The following is a 20007-nucleotide window of genomic DNA, read 5'->3' as shown; positions in this document are numbered from 1 at the left end:
GGTGGCTCGTTAGCTCGAAATTGACTCATTTGTTGAGTTGACAACTAATGTCAATGGAAGAAATTGAACACAAAACATAGTTGAAAAAAGATTAATTTACACTACATAGTCACAATTACATTTTTTTATCTTATTTGCATATCATTATACTAAAATGTTCTTTAAAACATAATAAATTAACAGAAATACATCAACGTATTCTTTTTTCCCCAAAAAATTTACATCACCAAGTCATACGTTGAGTAACTTTACAAATTATTATCATAAAATATTATATTAAACTGAATATAATGAATTTATATTGATTACAAAATAAAATTTATTTGGAACACAGCGAATAGAGTATTAAAGGAGTGAAATTATTGCAATGTTATTTATATGGTGATATCAGTATGACGAATATTTGTTATCTGGATGTTGGATGTATTATTTTGGGGTGTTCAATAATATAACGAGTTTATGTTTTTTAGTTGTTATTTTTGTCGTTTTGGTTATTTATTAATGAATTTATATTTTTATGTCTGATTTAATATTAGTTCATAGATAGATTTAATTTTTAACAAGCTCAAATCAAGCTTAAACTCGAGCTCAATTATATGCTTTACGAGCTCGAAAACGAGCCGAGCTCAAGCCAGACTTGTTAAACATGATAAACGAGCTATTAATGAATCAAGCTCGAGCACGGCTTGATTAACATGATAAACGAGCTTTTAATGAGCCGAACTCGAGCTTTTTTCGAGCTTATTAATTTCAATACAAACCGAGCTCGAGCCTGATAATAGAATCTCGAATCGAGCTCGAACCTCAAACAATCCTAAACGAACCAAGCTCAAACCTGATACTGTTTGATTTGGTTTGATTTGTAAAGGCAGTTGCTATTTGGTAACAGACATCATGCGTTGACATAAATTAAGAATTAAGATTTGTGACAAACGGACAATAGGTAACATTATTTCAAAAATTATTGATAGATAATGTGAATAAAAGATGGTAAGAATACAAGAATTCATTAAAGGGTTACAAAAGCTCATTACAACATGATACATTCCATCCAAAATTTGATCGGAGAGGCGGATATTCGCACTCTTCACAGAATCAGGTGAAAAATTGAAATCAGAAATCAGTTCTTGTCATGACATAAATCCTTGTTATTCCTAAAATGGTATACAACACAAACCGGGATCTGCGGTTTACATCTTTATGTCCACAAGTTTTCTCTTCGATATTCTCGAACGATGACAGGCACACTCGTAGGTGGTATCTAAACAAACATTATCATTTGTTCACACGAAAATAAATCAGCTGCATGGAAAGGGAAAAACAGGAACAAACAGGAAAACTACATGAAGCACTCAAAACCAAGCCAGATAAGGGGAGTACATTCATTTTTTCCCATAAGCAAAAGGAACATTCCATTTTTATTTTTATTTTTTTTTAAAAAATCAAAAATATTTACCAAATAAATAATGAAACACAAATGCATTTTTCCCCACTATGGTATAAAGTATAAACTAAAGAAATTGTCGCAGGACGCGAAGAGTTCATAAACAGAACTTTTTTTGGGGGGACGGCAGCGTGGGGTGGTGGTTAAGATTTTAATATGAACATGTTTCTAGAAAAAGAAAATTTTACACAGCACTAGGTTTCATATAAAGGGATATACAAAACAACTTACCATGCCATAGTCTGTTATGATCATTGAAACATAATCAGAAGGTGTTGCATCATAACTGAAACAATGAAATGAAAAGGTAAGCCAGTACAATAACAAATAGCGTTACAATATGAAATCGTGTAAAGAACAAAACCAAGCTTACATCAGATTCAGCATTTGTAGATTATCACTTTTGGCCCAACCATCTAAAGAACTGATTTCTTTTCTGCCAGAAACTCTCGAGATGGCATCAGGATCACCTGTAATGGCATGTCATGTCATGGTGTTGGCAGGAAATGTAAGCAGTCGCTAATGAAGGCAAGTCTTACAAAGAAAAAACTATTTGCGTACCAAGTTCATTGGAGCAGATTGAATCAAGTTGAACCCTTTCATGAAATTTGTATGCTTCACAACATATCAAGACTGGGATGCGGAACTGATGAGCAACCATAGCAACACATGCCGTGCCAACCCTCGAATAAACCGTCCCATTAGACAATATCGATGAAGCACCCAAAAATACTCTAGTCACCTTGTGCATGAGATAAGAAACAGCATTTATATGAGTGTATGTACAGATAATACCCTTTCCCACGAGCCTACGAAGCAACTTTTGTCCTTCAAGCTTCGGACGTGAATCGACTACCACAACCCGGAACTGTTTACCAAGTTCGTGAGCATGTAACACCATCTCAACAGCAGATGATGAAGCATATGTGAGAAGAACATCACCATCCCTAATTTTTGTCACAGCGTGATTTACAATGACCTTATCTGCTAGAATTATCTTTTCGCTAATAAAATGTTCAATATCTGAGATAAGACTTGCTTTTGCTTCAGACTCGGAGAGGCTCAAAGGTAATTTCGCAATTCGGGTTTTAAGAAATCTAATAGCATTCCCCATGCTGATTGAAACGGGTCTGCATTCAATCAGAAAAGAGATGTAACCATTAATTTTTATAGTCAAGTCCCTGATCAGGGCTTTCTTTGGTGGTGTGTAGTAGTCTTTAATCGCCTCTTGAAATGCAAGGAGCATAGTAACACAGCGAGCATTGCCACCAGAAATATCGCCATCTAGATTTCTTAGACCAACCTGACAAGTGTAAAGTCAGGATAGGATAGACTGCAACAAGAATGGGACTAATTATTTTACAGTCTATGTATAGTGGGGGAAAGTTGACAATCCCTGGCAAAGATTATTATGACCAAAACTTTGTATAAAGTCATTCATACTCTTCATAGCCAAGGTACTGCCTTTCACCAACGCCAAGCTTACAAGCAAATATATGTGCCTTAGTTACCTTGTAAACTGCAGGATGAACAGTATCGAGTTGAAAGAACTTCGATTCGAGGTCAAGAAGCCACGTTCCATGTTCATACTGCGGTAAATGCCTGAAGAGTTCAACCCTGTTTTTTGCTTCAATTTGTTTTACCACCGATCGTTTCTTTGCCTTCTCAACTCTTTTTTTATCATCAAACTGCATCCTAGGATGAGGGACGTCTTTCTTTCTATCTTTATCTGGTTGGCGTTCACCACCTTTTTTCTCAGAAGCGGCAACAGGAGAGATGTATGTCCTTTGTGGAACCACCTTCACAGCCTTACCAGTATTGGCATTTGCAGAATTGGCCCCAGAAGCAACAGAAGCCTTATTTCCCTCACCTGGAAAGATATAGCATTAAAAAAAAATGAAAAGGAATTCCAGAAACAATTTCTGAAATAGTAAAAAGACAGCTGTGCATAGCAATAACTGATCTAATTGACACGGATCATCCAACAGATGGAACAAAATAGGAAGACAACGGGCAAAGCTGGGCAATAAGATGAAATTTTCAGCATACAGTGCCGAGGAACTCAAAATAATCCACTAGAGTTAGAGCAAAACTAATAGACTGAGAGGTTCTTCAACTTAATACGTGCAGGATGGCACAAGTTATTGAATTAAATGCATGCCGGTCTTAAGCCATCCCATTTTACGAAGGAAGAGCCCCAGATTGGTTCAGAAACAGATGAGATGAAGAGAACATTCAATGCTAAACCACAGATAAGGAACTACCAGTCGAACAAATCGAATCTTTAAAGCACCTAAGCTTTACAACATCAGATAGGACAACGAAATTCATCCAACCGAACATACTGGAATGATAAAATATTGATCATCCTCAAAATCAATGACCACTCATCTCCTCAAAGGTCACCACAAGCAATATCTTAGCTTTAATCGTTCCAGAGAAAAAAGTATACAAGACCAAAACACTGATCAGTCACTTGGAAACAATTTGAAACAAATAGACACTGTCAATGGTGAATACTGCTAAATTGAGGGGCACATCCACTATCAGTTCAAAAGCAGCTCAAGTAAAAGTTAACTCGCTAACATAAATCTCTCCAAAATAAACATAAAACTATTCACCTCTAGCAGAAGCCTTTGCCGCTCTTTGAGCCTCTTGAGAAGCGCGTCTTTCAGCCTTGGAGGTCTTCTCCTTTAAAGGCTTTCCACCAGCACGCCTCTGCTCTTTTCGCATTTCCATATTTGCACCTTCATCTATTTTCTCAACTGAAAATCGTATCATAAAGACAATCTAGAAATTCAATCGAACCAGGGTGAAAAAACAGAAAGAAAAAACACCTGAGAACTCGTGATCCAATTTGACCACACTATTCTGCTTAACAGCTGCCATTTCGAATCCACCAGCAGGCAAAGAAGTGGCAAATTTTCCAGAACTACCCCTGACTTCCAACTTAGGGGATATATGGTCCTCAGAGAAATCTGTAACCGCCGTAGGAGATATGAACTCCGAGGGGTTGTAGCTTCCAACTGGAATAGAAGAATCCGCAGCGCGGGAGGCATGGAGAAGGGATAACGGTTGCCCGTGAGGAGAGTGGCGAGAGAGGTCAGTGGGTAAGTTGCGCGGCGGCGGGATCATGACGGGATATAAGGAGTTTCCGGAGGGTGAAATGGAGGAGACAGGAGGCGACGATGATGTGGGGTCGGGTGGAGCCGATTGAGACCGATCGGGTAAAGCTACCGGGGCGAAGAATCCGACTTGCCGGAATTTTGGGTCGCTGACTGTGCGAGGAACACGGCGCGGGTCCATTGCTGTGGTTGAATTAGGGCTTGGAGAATTGGGGCCAATGTTTTTGGTTTTCTTATTTAGTGGTTCTCGTTGTACGTTAATGCAGTGTGTTTGGGATGAAGGAATACTTCTTTTTTCCTACTCTCTTTTGAATAACAAAGGGATGAAGGAATCTCGGGTTTAAAGATCGGGAAATGAGAAATTGACGGTGGGGATTGCATCATTAAAAACATGTCATAATAGGGGATAATAAGAGAAAAACCAAATGGTGGTTTACCAATATTTTAAAGCTTTTATCACCAACACCCTTTAACAATATTATTAAATTTATTTTTTTTTACAATTGTAAATCTTGTTTTTATCTTTGGTTTATATCAGCTTTTAAAAAAATGTAGAATACATGTATAAGACCGACTCAACCAGACATCATCACACGAAAAGAATAAAGAAAAGCTAATCCTGCAAATTTCAATTATTAGTAATTTTCTTTGATGGCCTACAAGTAAAGTCCTCACTTTCTTCTTGTTCTTCGAATAAGATGTGTAAAGATGGAGAATTTGTCACCCAAAACCTCGAAGGTGACCGCTCTCTTGCACGATATTTCTTATCCACCTATCCACGTTCATCTGCGGATAAACAAACCAGTGATGTGATGTATTTGATGGCAGCACTTTTTGGCAAATCGATATTCGCAAGCTAGATTGACCAGCTCGATTTGGTATTAACTACAGCCCAATAGTAGGATTGATGCTTTTTCAAACCAAGTGTTTTGATTTATGGATAGTTTGAAAAATGACCTTCATCAAACAAATGTCATTTTGTTAAATATTTCCTTTAGTACAATTAGATAATAAAAAAAAAAGTGCAAATTTGAAATAGAAAAAAAAAACAATTAATAAAACTCAACTTGGCACAAGGGGAATACAAGAGTTGCAATATAGTCCAAGAAATTACATTACACTTCCCCAGAAACCGGGGCAGCATGGTTACAGATCATATACGATGCACATAAAACTTAACTTAGGTAGTACGTGAATAGATGCCTAAATATTCGTTCCCAGATATTCTCTATGATTCACATGAAACTGGGGCATGGTGGTCCTTTTGACAGCCCAAGTCGCACTTCCATTCCATGATGCATATCAGCAGTGCGGAATGACTCAGAATCCTTTGGATCTGGCAAAAAAAAAGAAGAGAAAAGGGCTACGATTCAGGAAAGCCAGGGAAAATTAACCAAGTAGATCACAATCTCCAACAGTAAATAGTAAGAGTTCGAATACAACGCAAGTTGATTGTCGTCTGTAACTCGTTTTAGAATCCAGATATACTATTATACACAACCTACCACACAACAGAAATAAAAATAGTAAAAGGCTTTGATTGAAATTTGATATAAATGGAACTCTGCACTGATTAATTGCCGACCACGAATATGATACATGACCGTCCTTACAGCTTATTCCTATGATTATCATCCTTCTGAATTAATTCATAGTATTTCCCAGACCGCCAATTCCTCTTGTGTTATGATACACCACCAAATCCATCCGCCTAGACCCAGTCCAAAGACAGCACAACCCAGAATTCTTTCTACCACAATATTATTCAGACATTGGCAATTCTCAGACCGCTCCCTTCACCCAGAAGAACTACTAAACTAATAGTGAGAAAAGTTCATGAACTATACAAAGAAAACATGCTCATTACCATTTTTGAATTAAATTATTGAAGGTAACAATAATATTTCAGAGGCAGCACTAAATAATCATAACAGGATATTCACAAGCTTATAATCCATTTAAACAACAAACTATCGCTTAATAAGGACGAAAAGCATGGGAGGAATTATTCTAATTATATTCAATGAATAAAGAGCACATAGATAAGTCCTAACTTACGGAGATCCCTAAATTAATGAATATAACCTTATACTGACTAATAATTGATCAGATAAATATTTAATATCCAACACAAGCATTCTTTATTTTTTACAGAGAAAAACATCTAAATGACGGGAGGTTTGAGGGGGGCCCGACCTGTATATTTTTAAAATTTTGAAGTACAATTACACCAAGTGTGAATTAGCCTCACCTTAACAACAAACCTTCTTAAATCTTAATCAAGATTAAGCTAAACAGAATCCATAGCACTTGAGCAGCAATATAAAATAATGGAGAAGACCTTTTGGGTTATTGATCATTTAGTACAAGTTTCAGAACATTTATCTCTCCATTTTCGTGAAAACATGTTCATTTAACATCCAAGTAATGAACATTGATTATCACATCATGCTATTCAGACAACAAATAGCCACATCACTTAGTGACGTGACATCCACTAATTTGATTAAAGAGCAGATAAAAAAGGATTAGAAATAAATCAAGCAACAGCATTTTGCGTTTAACAGTATTGCAATACCATTGAGGTAGTCTTCAAAACCAAAACCTTCCAAAGTTCCGTCAATGGCCTCTAGACCCAAAAAGGAAGATGGTATAGCTCCAGGAGGCCTTTGAAATCTGGAATTGATAAACAATCACACAGTTGAGAATTTATCCCAGCGAAATTTGCACTCAATATTTTTTACTTCTATCACTTATCAAACAGCACACCCTCCTCCTAATAGACAAGATTAAAAGTAGAATGAACGATATAAAGTTTCTTCCAAATGACATCCAACAAATTATCTCAAGTACAAAGTACAAACTTTAACGTGACAGACGAAACATAACTCCTCTAATAAAGTAGAACCAGATCGCTGACTCCTGGCTTTCAAGAATTCAGATACCCAATCACCACAAGATCTCAACTCTAACGACCAATTTAAAGGCTATAATACAACGCTCAAGCAAGGAAATTTCATAAAGAAAGCAGCTCCAATTCACTTCAATACCACGCCAACGACAAAAAAACCCAATTTCCGCAAATCACGAACGGTAAAAAAATAAATCAACAGAAAAAGTGTCGAAAAAAATAAGGGCCAAGGAACCACAAACTTGGATAGAATTTGGCGCTCGAGTTCCCTCTTCATTGGAAACGCCGCACCGTAAGTGTTGCATAAAATTCTCTTCTTCATGTCTTCTTGCTTCAACTTCGCCTATTCATCAATGCCAAAACAAAAACATAATAATAAATATAAAAAGTAACAACAAATGCAGAGAGCGAAAAGTTAGTAAAAATTTACCGATCGAAAGGCAGATTCGAGGGGGTGAGGCTCAATAATATCGCTCTTGACGCCATGGATTCCATATCGTAGCGGGTCGTCTCTCAGGCCTTCGAATGGTATCACCTTCGCCGAATCCATTTGACAGCTTTTCCCTTCTCACTTTGTTTTGCTCCGAAAGATATCGAGAACCGGCGGAAGGGGAGGTTATAATGTGCGATGAAAACCCAGAAATCTTTTCCCACAAGAAAAAAGCAATGTTAGCCGTGGGCTGGGCTGATTGGTGTGAGCTTAAAGTCCAAACAATGTCTCGGCCCGTGAAAGGGGAAGATACAAAATTTATTAAAATTTACCTTTTAATAAATAAAAATTAAAATCTATTTATTTGCAAAATATCGATTTCCTGCTAGCTCTAAGCTCTGTCCATAGAAGTGCTAGATAAATAAAATATATATCATAGCGCTGCAAATGCCTACGAAAGTCATAGAACTAAAATATGTACACCTATAAAATAAATTAATTAATTAATTATTACAATTGTCAGATGTAATATTTATACTATAATATTAAATGTGAAACCCTAAGAACAATTGTTTTAGAGGACATCAAAATATTATCCATCTTACCTTACTAAAAACGTCCTCAAATCATTTCATATTTTACATAGAAAAAAATCTAAACAAAAATTTTCTTTTAAATCGAACAACTCTTCAAAATTGAAAATAATTTCATGATAATTGTTAAATATTATTTGATCAAATTAAAAATAATAATAACACATACAACACGTGTGCATTTTTTACTAGTATTTATTAATCCAGAGAATGAGTTAAAATTTTAAATTTTTTAATGAAGAAATTAATAATAAAAACTTAGCAAAAAGAGAATAAAAATGCAACATAAAGAGAGAGAATATCTTTTTCACCAACGAATCCCCGATCTCCCGTATTTCACGCACTATAAATATATACCATAGGTACAATCACGGCCATACTTATTCCACAGCTTCATCATGAAATTATCTGGTCAAACGTACTTCGACGCAAGGCTCCATACCACAATACAATTTAATCATTTAGATAAAATATTTATTTGATTTTTTTAAAAATAAAAATAAAAAATTATGGCGTATGAAGAACAATATATGTATATATAAATAAATGAAGAGCTAGCTAGGGTGTGGTTGAAGAATTTAAACGCTCCGTTTCTGTGTAACTCCCTTTCTTCACATGCATCGTCATGAGCCAGTCCAAAGTAAGAGAAATTTTGAGGTTTTCTTCTGTTGATTTGCTCAGGTAAAATCACTGTTACTGTTGCATGCTGTAAATAATTACACCTATGAAACGGGAAAATCATGATTATATTTGCAACATGCATGCAGTGAAATTACAATTACAGCTGGAACTGGAAGACGAGGGTTCAATACACACATACAAATCGAAATGAAGGATTATTTTTCAGAGCTTTAGGTAAGTAAATGTCTCGATTTATCAATTTCATTGTCATTTAAAAAAAAAAAAAAAAAAACCAAAGATGCATGAAAAAATAAATTTATTGAATGAATGAATTTATATATATGTTGTTAAGGTCTTGTTGATGAAATGAGTACGTAGTTGGAATTCATAAAATACTAGCAGTTGCGCACACGCGTTGTGTGTGTTATATATATTTAATATATAAATATCAAAATATAAATGAATGTAATTTAGATGAGTTACTTTCAATTGGAAATGAAAGAAAAAAGATATATCTTGAGAATAATATCTTAGAATAAATTAAAGTGAGATAAGAATTATTTTAAAAAATGAGAAATATAATTTATCATTTAATAAAATGAGAAATGAGAGAGGGTTGAAAAAAAAAGGTAAAAGAAAGAAGTTGAGAAATGGTAAGAGGTTTGGAAATTTGACGTGGATTTGTGGTACTGTAAGAAGTGGTTAAGTGTGAATTTTCAAAGTTACAGAAATTATTTTAACGTTTTGCCTTTTTTTTTTTTTTTTTTTTTGAAATGAACGTTTTGCTTTTGAAATGTCAAGAAAATTTATCATTAGAGGAGGACAATTTAGTATCATAGTCAGATATATAACACTTTATGTTGTCATGCCTGGAAAAAAACAAGCACTTGAACAGCTAAAGCGGAAACAAATTGATTCATAGTATTTCAATTCAATTTTGTTTTCTCTTTTACATCATTCAAATCCATGAATTTAATAAAGTTCACGAAATCTGGCCATTTTCTTCATTTCAAGTAATATTTTGAAACGTCATCCCTCCACACTGGTCAAATCCTCTCGCATGCAAATCCAAACCTGCTCAAGGGAATTTAGGATGCTTCGCGAGAGGGATAAATAAGATACTATTTGGTGAGAAAGTATAAGACATTGATTGTTACCACATAATTTGAGTTATACATCCTTACATTGTCCATAACTTCCAACTTTGGACTTGAAACTACTATTTTAGTCATCTATATTTGTCCTCCATGTGCGAATTTAGTCTTCTATATTATCAAATTTTGGTCTTAAATGTTATATTTGTTATTTTTACAATTTTAGATCTTTTCTGATGTGACACCTACGTGATACCTATATATGTATAAGTTTCACATCAGCACTTTTATTTAAAAAAATGATTAAATTAGCCAAAAACTGAAAGATGCATATGATTTAGACAATATAGATTACTAAAATCGCAAGCAACAAATGTATTGTATCAAAATTACAGTTTTCCCCAATTAATTATATATCAATAATATATTGTGATTTATATAAAATTTGACGAGTAATATACAATTTGAGAACTGACCATTTATCCTAGGCATAATATAATTGTGTAGTCGTGTGTTGAAAATGGGGGAAAAGAACACACAACACTGACACACATATATTTAACAATAGAAAGAATATTAGAGTAGTAATTAGTGATTTAAAAAAAAAACAGTTTTCGTTCCTTCCTTTCCTTTTTATTTTCTTAACCTTATAATTTAATTAATTATTTCAATTTCAACATATAAAATTGGCCAAATTGTGTTTTTGTGTGTGTGTCCACAGGTATATATAGTAATCAGTGCCCCTTTGAGTACTTATTTCATATCTGCTATCTCTAATATATATATGTGCTTCTACCATTGTTTAACTAATAAATTCTAGCGTCTTAAAGGCTTGGTTCTTAAAGATTAAAAGATGTTCTTTTGAAGCTCATCAACATATCTAAGCTTTGAATTATATTTATATGAAAGAATCTTCAAAATCATGCATGCATGAAGTTATTTACCATGGAGTGGCTTTGTTACTAGAGATGGCGTTTATACATAAGATTAGATTGTTGGTTTTAAAAGGTAAAACGAATAAGCTTCAAGCATGTTATATTTTTTTGAGAAATTTGTTTTTCATTTATATTTGGTTTTTTTTTACGATTTTGATCCTTTATATTATAGTTTAAGTCTTGCATCTTCTAATTTTTGGTAATTTAGTCATTTTTATCGTGATTGTTGGTGCAACACACACGTCAATATCACATCAGGACTACATTGGTGTCACGTCAGCGCCACGTCGTAAAATGACTAAAATTGCCAAAAAAAAGATAATGGACTACAACTTAAGTTTGACAATATAGATGATTCAAAATCGCAAATAGACAAATATATATAAATGACCAAAAATAAAATTTTTTTCCTATTTTTTAAAGCCTTCAACAATCTACCAAACGCTAAAACGTGTTATAAAAATGTATCAAACAAGCTAAACACCAACCAAATTAAACTGAACATAATTAATTTGTACCTTTGGACGAAGAATCCCCTTTATATAGAACATTAATCACCATCGAGAATATCATTGCAAAACTTAATCACAAAGTGGTTAAATTGACTATATGGTTACTCAATTATTTTCGTCTTCTTTTGGTTTTGGTTTTTCATGTTTTCAGCTATATTTCAATTAAAAATATTGACTAATGTTTCAATCAAGTTGCCAGTCAAATCATTAGAGATTGAGATCGGCTAAATGCAAAACAAATTGCTTGAACTCTACAAAGTTGGCTTTTTGAGAAACATCGATAAAGATCGATGCTTGGACAATGCAAAGACTCAAGTCCTTTTTCTACGTGAAAAAAGTAGAAAAACATTTTTAACTAACATAAAAAATATTCTTTAGAAAGTTAAAGAAAAACTTCAAAGAATACATCCATTGATTGAACCCAAATATTCATGCTGATTAAACTTAACGATGCTTTTAACCTAGCTAGCTGCACACAGTTGACGATATATATCTCCAAATGATGACAAAAAAATTCTCTGTTCAACGATTGAGAAGCCTTGTTTCACAACTGCAAAATTCTTCCTTCACTTAATGCATCTTGCTTGATATATGTAACACAAAGACTAATAGCCTGAGTGCACGTATTTAATTGAAGATCAAGAAAACCAAATCTATTGGTTTGACGCAGGACCCAGTTCATTCTTTTAGTAGTTGCAATAAAGAAATGGCTTTTAATTTACTCAATGACATGCAAAATATAAATGATTAAGTAGTTCTGCTTGATTAATTTTTCTCTGATCAAGACCAAAATATCTAAAACGCATTCAGTGATAAAACTTTGGTACGTAGTCTGATTTAAATACTTGTAATAATTTTCAGTAATTGTGCATCTCTGGTTAGGCACGTAACTTTCATCAAATTGACAATATATAGAGAAACACAGCCCAAATTACTTCAATATTGTGAGCTCTGACTTAATTTCATGTCCACATTGAAATTTGACAGTGATCAGAGTAAATAGGCAATCAAACGCATACAAAAATATACATCCTGTTGAATCTTTCGATCATATATAATTGCTGAAAATCGCATACGTACGGTGGCAAAAAACTTACACTTGTTTTAGCGCTAGGCTTCCAAACTGACCTTAATTGGTTGCAACCTCCATTGGTTTTCTACATGTTTGAAGAGCTATAGACAAAGAGAAACAAAGATCACTTTCCATCTGATATGTATCATAATTAGAATTTGACAGTTCAAGAAAAAATAAGTACCTGTTGATGAACCTGTGCTGATCCAAAATGTCATATAGGTTGGATTGTGCTGTTAAGCTGCTTATATCCCAATTCTGATTTACATTTTGCTGAAAGCCGTAAATTGAATTGTTCTTCAACATCCTTCTGATGACAAGGGATTCCTGAATTAGGTCTTCAGTTGCAGCAGCTGTATTAGCTAATGGAAAATGGAGGCTAGGCTCAGTATTAGAAGGCGGTAATTTGCAAACTTCCGAAAAACTGTTTCTAGCCTGAATTGGGATTGAAGGGTTCAAGTCATGAGCCATGTTTCTAGATTCAGTAAGCTTCTTCATGCACATTTTCTCTCTCGTTCTTTCCCTAGCCCTTGCTCTCGCCTTTGCCCTCGATTCTTTGGCAAGGTTCAATACATCCTGTTGTGGATCTTTTGCTCTTATACATCTGTAAGTATTTGCCAGGACAAAGTTCCCATTAGAATCTGCATCTAAGTAGTTCCCATTTTCCAGCTCTATTATCTCGCACTCTGAAGGAGAAGAAATGCACTTATTAGTGCAAGTAGTGGCATCACTTTTCTTCATCTGCACCAGCTCCTTAATGGCTGCTTTGGATTTTGTAAGCAGCCATTCAAGGGTTTTACTTGGCTTGTCAAAGCCTAGCATTTCTTGAAGATCAAAGAACTTTCTTGCCATGCCTATAGACAGCCTGACTCTCCGATCCCTTGGCCCTTGAGATGTCACTATTTTACTGTGCCGATCTTTCTTCACTGTTTGCTTTGCTTGAAACGTGTTAGCCATGGTAGAATTAGGGTCTTCATTTATCCCACCAATTACATCTTGGTTATAAAAGGTAGAAGCTTCAAGGAACGGAGCATTTGTAGCTACTAAGTGGCCCGAAAGAATGTCATGGTGATGCTGATGAAGCAAGAGTTCAGCGTCATTTAGGTCAACGACAGAAGTAGAGGCGCGAGATTGAAGAGAAGATGAAACACGCGGAAGCTGCAGGTATGTGTTCTTGCTAAACATTTTAGAAGTTAAAGATTGAAAAAATTGGTAAACCCTAGTGATGGTTCTTGCATAAAACTAGACATCAAGATAACCATGGAGTAAAAACCACTTTAATTCTTGAATTCAAGTATTTCTGGCAAAGGTTGAAGGTTTCACCAGAGGGAAAAAGGGCTGTTCGAACATAAAATATGCAATTGCTAGCTTTGCTTTATTTATGTATGGAAAACGACTTTGCCTGAGAAAGACTGGAAGCTAGCGTGTAGGTTAAAAACGGAGGATGAAGATATGATGAACTGGGGAATTGGGGTTCAATTTTCGGGAGTAAAAGGGCTGTACCCTTTTCTTTAAACGCCGAATAAAATTGCAAGATACGCTGCATTTGGCATTAATTGGTTGTAGAAATTAAACGACCTAGTTTAATTAACTTATTATACTATCTTTTAGCAGTACAATATATTGCCAATTCAAATGTGTTCCACTGTTTCTGCTACAGTTCCTCCACTTCAGTAACATATCATTATCATCCTCTAAATAATGATTTGTTCATTAGTGTCGATCACGTCGGCGGAATGAAAAATATCGAGAAACATTGATGAAAACATGGACCGATTTCAAGAATGATATAAAACATCATAAAACCTAACGTTTAGACATACAAAATAGACCAATACAGTAACACATACACTGTTCACTCCAATTAGGCTTGATGGGTTTTCAAGTTCCAACCTTGAAATCTTAAAAGAAAAGGTAGCTAAGCTAGGGTTAATTTGGTGTGTAACAAACGAAGACTTAGGTTTTCCAAGCAAGAGCCGCGAGGTTTTTGTAGGTGTGACCTTTGCATGTGTGGTGAAAAAAGGCTGTGTGTCAAAACTGATTTTAGAGTCTAAAAAATTCGTACCTTTGTCTATAACCCTACGCAATGGACAAATTAAACTTCATTCGCTTCGCTTTCAACGGGGGCCCATGACCTTCGTGTCCTGATCACCGTTAGTCAGAATAAACACTCGTCTCTCCATTTCCGGCATGACAGCAAGCAACCCGCAAATCTCTTCTGCTTCAGCCGGCCCGCAGCTTTTTATCCCTTCTCTGTAACTGTAAACAATTAATTTACCCTTTTATTTGGTGAATATAGTGAGATTATTAATTTATTATTTTGGGTTTGTACCATTTTGCAGTGTAAACTAAAACTCGAGTGGTTTGGATCTCTTGCTCTAATGGCTTAACTGGAGCTGCAATCTAGACATTGTATTTCGTTGGTGCGTAATAGACTTAACTGGTTTAGGGTTCGTGCTGATCTGCCAATCTAAGTCAATTACCATTGTATTTTGAATTTCTTTTATTTAATTGAATTAATTAAAGAAGATAAGAGACAATTTATTTGTGCAAGTGGATTAGATTTGCAGTCGGAGAGAGGACTTGGCGGGTGATGCGTTAAAAGAATTTACTTTGGTTCTTAATTAGCTTAAGCCTTGTCAAGAAAAAAAATGTCGCCGGTGAGATAAATCTTGATTATATATTCTCTCTTTATGAATCTCATGTGTGTGCGAAACATAAATAGTTCATGTTTTTTTTAGAAAAAAGATCCATCAAATTTTATTCCATCATAGTATAATATTATAGAGAACAACAATCTTAAATTGGATTTTTTTTGTTTTGCATCATTTTTCCCCTAAAATCACTAAATCCAACTAATATTGTTTATTTGACACTCTCACATGAAGGAATAAATTAAACATATATTCAATGTCAAAATAAAATATTCGACGAGTTTATTGACTTCCAAAAAAAAAAGGTCGAAACAAAAAAAGTTCAAATAATTGGATGGAAATTAAAATTTAACAAATTACACAGGACCAAAATTCAAACCATGTAAACTTATAGGACGGACTACCCACAACAAATCACGTTCACTAAACAGCAGATCATATCAGTACAATAGAGCACAAATAATTGCAAAGAACTATATATACATATATCCCCACATAACTCCGATGCAGATGCAGCCAGCCACATATGTATAACACAACCACCCCCACATGACTGACCCAAGCATTCATTGCAAACCTAGAAACAATCAATCTATACTGCTGGAAAATTTAATTCAACTTCACATCAGATTATGATAATATTATAGAACAGCTTTGGATATATAGTCTATTATAAAATCCACTCGCTGAGCCGTCTTTGATCGGAAGCAGACCAACTATATATATACATGTTTCGAATCGTTTACTCATAAATATCATCAAGAGATTTGAATCTGTGGACCTTAAACCCCGAAGGTTAGTTTTTTCTCCTCTAGTTATCTTAAAATCATATCGTGTTGTACAGAGTAATTTGCCCTTTAAAGTCATGCGATGGGAAACTCGCTTTCGCAAAAATATGATGTCAAAAATTTGTGTGAGGCAGATCTCTTATTTGGGTCATCCATGAAAACGTATTACTTTTTATACTAAAAGTATTACTTTTTATTGTGAACATTGGTATGATTGACTCGTCTCACAGATAAAGATTTGTGAGACTGTCTTACAAGAGACATGCTCAAATATGATTTAGTCCATTATATACTCTATGTTATATATATGTTGTGTGTGTAATATAATATATGAATATCATGTCTTGCACATATTTATTTTCTCACTTTTAATTTAGTTATTATATTCACAAAATTAAATATGAAATGACATCTAATGAGATGATTTTTCTATAATTTTGAAAAATTAAGCACACCATATTATACTATATAAAATGTAAATAACTAATAATTTAATAGATAAACATAGTCATTTTTCTTTTGTCGAAAAAATAAGATTCGACAAAAAAATTAAATACATTAAAGCCAAATGTGTGAGTAGTATTTTTTGAATTTTTTTTAAAAAAGTCATCAAAATATTATTAAAATATTGGGGTCTCTCCCTTAATTAATAATATAAATTTAGATTAATTATTATTATTATTATTTTTTTTGGAAATACTTTAGATTAATTATTATTTCTTAAAAAAACAAGTTTATATTAACATTAATTATTGACTAACTATAATAACCCTCGGTCCAGGCCCACTATTGGATTCTAGTAGTTCATTTGGGCCTTAATACAAGGTCCGACATACAATTATTATTATTGTTATTATTATTATTATTTGGACTCATACAATTGATATTGGCTTACGCTTTGCTAATATTATATGTGAGGAAAGGTAATTACTTATACTCTCAGCAATGTAATCTCTCAATGCCATAGTAAAACATATGTGTAAAAGCAGCGTTTGAAATTTTAACTTATATCTTCTTATGATTAGCGCAGAGACACACACATTGTGAGCTTGTACAATATTTTTTTATAATTAATTTGATTTATATTCAAATATGAGTAATATCATAATTCTATAAATTAATGAGACGTGATATTAATATATATATATATATATATATATATATATTAATATTTAATTTTGTCTTATTTTATGGTATATATTCTTCATCGAGTCCGGAGAATATATATATTAATATTTTTTTTACGAAAACATTATTTGCAAATAATGTTTTTGTAAAAAAATTTAATTTTGTCTTATTTTATGGTATATATTCTTCATCGAGTCCACTTCTCCATGAGTAAGGAATATAACTGTTGGTCTAAAAAGAAGAGGAAGCAAGGGATTCATTGTGAACATGCTGAGAATTCGATCGGTTCGTGTGTAGCTGGCGCACGTGGGAGCAGTAAGGCTGCCATGTTGACGAATCATACTTCACTTTCCCACGTGTCTTGTCTCCATACATGGGGTTGGGAATTGGGATTCAAATTTAATGTGACATGAAATGATTTAGTACTAATCCTATTCCAGATATTCTGTATCTGTATATGCATCATTAATTTGAATTTAAATATATAATCAATATCCAATTAACATTTTCATCGTCTCGAAATTGTTAGTTTTTATCATATTTAGCGTTGTCAAGAATATCACAGTCGCTAGGTTAATGGTGATCAGAATAATAATTGGTAATATAAGCAGCCGCAATGAATTAAATTAAATACTGCAAGTGTTAGTGATATTAGTCAATCAACTTTTGAGAAAAAGACTTGAAGGGATCGGGACAACCTTTGAAACATTTGATGGAAAGGGACTAAATTAAGGTTAAATAAGGCTGTTTTAAATGGCATAGCTGCACAGTAAAGGGGGAACATACATTTTATGGAGTGGGACATCATCATACATGGTCCTTGCCTGCTTCTTTCTTTGTGTGTCTTCTGGGGACTCAGTCCATCAGGATAGTTTATATTTATATTTATATCTTGGTAAAATTTGTCGGTAGAAGACATGCAATTAATGAGGTGCATTAATTTGACTATTCCTTGAAGGAGAATAAAACGTGGGGATGGGTTGGAGGAAATTTCCACTGGCGGGAATTTCGTGAAAAGTTCGGTCAATAGGCTCTATAAATAGAACTCCCCCTTCATTCTGATATCATCCCTTCTTCCAGTTTTTTCTAATCTTATAAGCATTTGAGTGCTTATCTCTATAATATTTGTGAGTTGTTTTGTTCTCCTGTATTAAGAGAGTGTGTGTTCTCTTTGGATACACAGTGAGTGAGTTGTACACCACAAAATATTATAGTGGAATTCTTTTCATCTTGCCCGTGGTTTTTACCCTAATAATTTTTAGGGGTTTTCCACGTAAATTTCGGTGTCCAGTTTATTCTTTATTTTCACCTTTTATTATCTCAAATTCAGCACGTGGGATCAACAAGTGATATTGCTGTTGTCAATTTACACTTGGCTATAGCTGACGAAGTTTTGTCAAGTATCTCTGAGATAAAAACAGCCAAAGTTATCTGGGAAACTCTGACAAAGATGTACGAGGTCAACACTTGGTTTAAAATTTCTTAAAATTCTGAGTATGCTCTGTGGTTGCAAGCCTAGACTGATCTTCCACATCAGAAAAGATTTTTTGAGATTTTTTATTTAAGGCGGGATTATTTTGTCCAGTCTACTAAATTGTTGTAGACATAATGGCGGGAAGCTACGAGATAGCAAAGTTCAATGGAATCAATTTTATGCTGTGAAAATAAAGATACAAGCAGTTTTAAGAAAGGGGAATTGCTTGGCGGCTATTGGAGATAGACCGGTGGAGATTGCAGGATGATGGAAAGTGGAACGAGATAAATGATAATGTTGTTGTCAATTTACACTTGGCTATAGCTGACGAAGTTTTGTCAAGTATCTCTGAGATAAAAACAGCCAAAGTTATCTGGGAAACTCTGACAAAGATGTACGAGGTCACGTCGCTACACAACATGATTTTCCTAAAGAGAAGGCTTTATACTCTTCGGATGGCGGAATCTTCATCGATGACCGACCATATCAACATACTAAATACTCTATTTGTCCAACTCAATTCCATGGGGCATAAAATAGGGGAAAATGAACGTGCGGAGCTTCTACTTCAAAGTCTACCAGATTCATATGATCAACTTATCATCAACATAACCAACAATATTCTTATGGGCTTTCTAAAATTCGACGATGTCTTGACTGCAGTTCTCGGAGAAGAAAGCCGGCGCAACAATAAGGAAGAATGGTTGGTAACTTCGAAGCAGGCAGAGGCTTTGCCGATGATAAGAGGAAGATTTATGGACCGTGACTCCAGTGGGAGCCAAAGGCGAGGTAGATCAAAGTCGATAAGTAAGAACAAAAATAATTACTGCTTTAAATGTGGCGGTAAAGGGCACTTCAAGAAAGAGTGTACGAGTATCGATAAAAGCTCTCAAGGAAATGTGGTCAATACTTCAGGTAGTGATGAAATATTATTCAGCGAAGCAGCAACTGTTGCAGAAGGCAGGCACAAATTTTGTGTTACATGGATTATGGATTCAGGAGAGACATGGCACATGACGTCTCGGAGAGAATGTTTTGATCATTATGAACCAGTCTCAGGAGGATCTGTATTCATGGGAAATGATCATGCCTTGGAAATCGCTGGGGTCGGTACTATCAAAATTAAAATGTTTGATGGCACCATTCGCACCATACAGGAAGTACGACATGTGAAGTGACTGACGAAAAATCTTTTGTCCTTGGGCCGATTGGATGATATCGGGTGC

The 20007-nt window shown here is 34.5% G+C and overlaps 3 protein-coding genes across 3 annotated transcripts; all 3 read right to left on the bottom strand.

The window, feature by feature from the left end:
* Window positions 1–958: 958 nt before the first annotated feature.
* LOC142522300 (translation initiation factor eIF2B subunit delta-like) lies at window positions 959–4944 on the bottom strand. Its single transcript, XM_075625588.1, has 7 exons — window positions 4282–4944; window positions 4066–4197; window positions 2956–3314; window positions 2006–2747; window positions 1818–1914; window positions 1676–1730; window positions 959–1261 (listed from the first exon to the last, which is right to left on the bottom strand). Exons 1-7 carry the CDS (start codon window positions 4748–4750, stop codon window positions 1199–1201), a joined length of 1917 nt encoding a protein of 638 aa, XP_075481703.1. The 5' UTR covers window positions 4751–4944; the 3' UTR covers window positions 959–1198.
* A 677-nt stretch (window positions 4945–5621) lies between these two features.
* On the bottom strand, window positions 5622–8121 carry LOC142523189 (cyclin-B1-2-like). The gene is made up of 4 exons (XM_075626844.1): window positions 7911–8121; window positions 7723–7823; window positions 7148–7245; window positions 5622–5905 (listed from the first exon to the last, which is right to left on the bottom strand). Exons 1-4 carry the CDS (start codon window positions 8028–8030, stop codon window positions 5805–5807), a joined length of 420 nt encoding a protein of 139 aa, XP_075482959.1. The 5' UTR covers window positions 8031–8121; the 3' UTR covers window positions 5622–5804.
* Window positions 8122–12794: 4673 nt separating this feature from the next.
* On the bottom strand, window positions 12795–14275 carry LOC142522118 (transcription factor DICHOTOMA-like). The gene has a single exon (XM_075625270.1). It carries the CDS (start codon window positions 13920–13922, stop codon window positions 12795–12797), a length of 1128 nt encoding a protein of 375 aa, XP_075481385.1. The 5' UTR covers window positions 13923–14275.
* Between the last annotated feature and the right edge of the window lie 5732 nt (window positions 14276–20007).

Source organism: Primulina tabacum, chromosome 13, assembly GCF_025594145.1.
Source record: "Primulina tabacum isolate GXHZ01 chromosome 13, ASM2559414v2, whole genome shotgun sequence".
Lineage (NCBI taxonomy): Eukaryota > Viridiplantae > Streptophyta > Magnoliopsida > Lamiales > Gesneriaceae > Primulina > Primulina tabacum.
Note: the sequence above shows the minus strand (reverse complement) of the source record. Positions and strands in the feature narration are given on the sequence as shown.

Coding starts and splice junctions, on each gene's coding strand:
- LOC142523189 (XM_075626844.1), bottom strand. CDS start 8,030: ATGGATTCGGCGAAGGTGATACCATTCGAAGGCCTGAGAGACGACCCG. Junction 7,246..7,722: donor GAGCGCCAAATTCTATCCAA/GTTTGTGGTTCC, acceptor TATCAATTCCAG/ATTTCAAAGGCCTCCTGGAG. Junction 5,906..7,147: donor TTTTGAAGACTACCTCAATG/GTATTGCAATAC, acceptor TTTTTTTGCCAG/ATCCAAAGGATTCTGAGTCA.
- LOC142522118 (XM_075625270.1), bottom strand. CDS start 13,922: ATGTTTAGCAAGAACACATACCTGCAGCTTCCGCGTGTTTCATCTTCT.
- LOC142522300 (XM_075625588.1), bottom strand. CDS start 4,750: ATGGACCCGCGCCGTGTTCCTCGCACAGTCAGCGACCCAAAATTCCGG. Junction 2,748..2,955: donor TTCATCCTGCAGTTTACAAG/GTAACTAAGGCA, acceptor TACACTTGTCAG/GTTGGTCTAAGAAATCTAGA. Junction 1,262..1,675: donor TCATAACAGACTATGGCATG/GTAAGTTGTTTT, acceptor ATGTTTGTTTAG/ATACCACCTACGAGTGTGCC.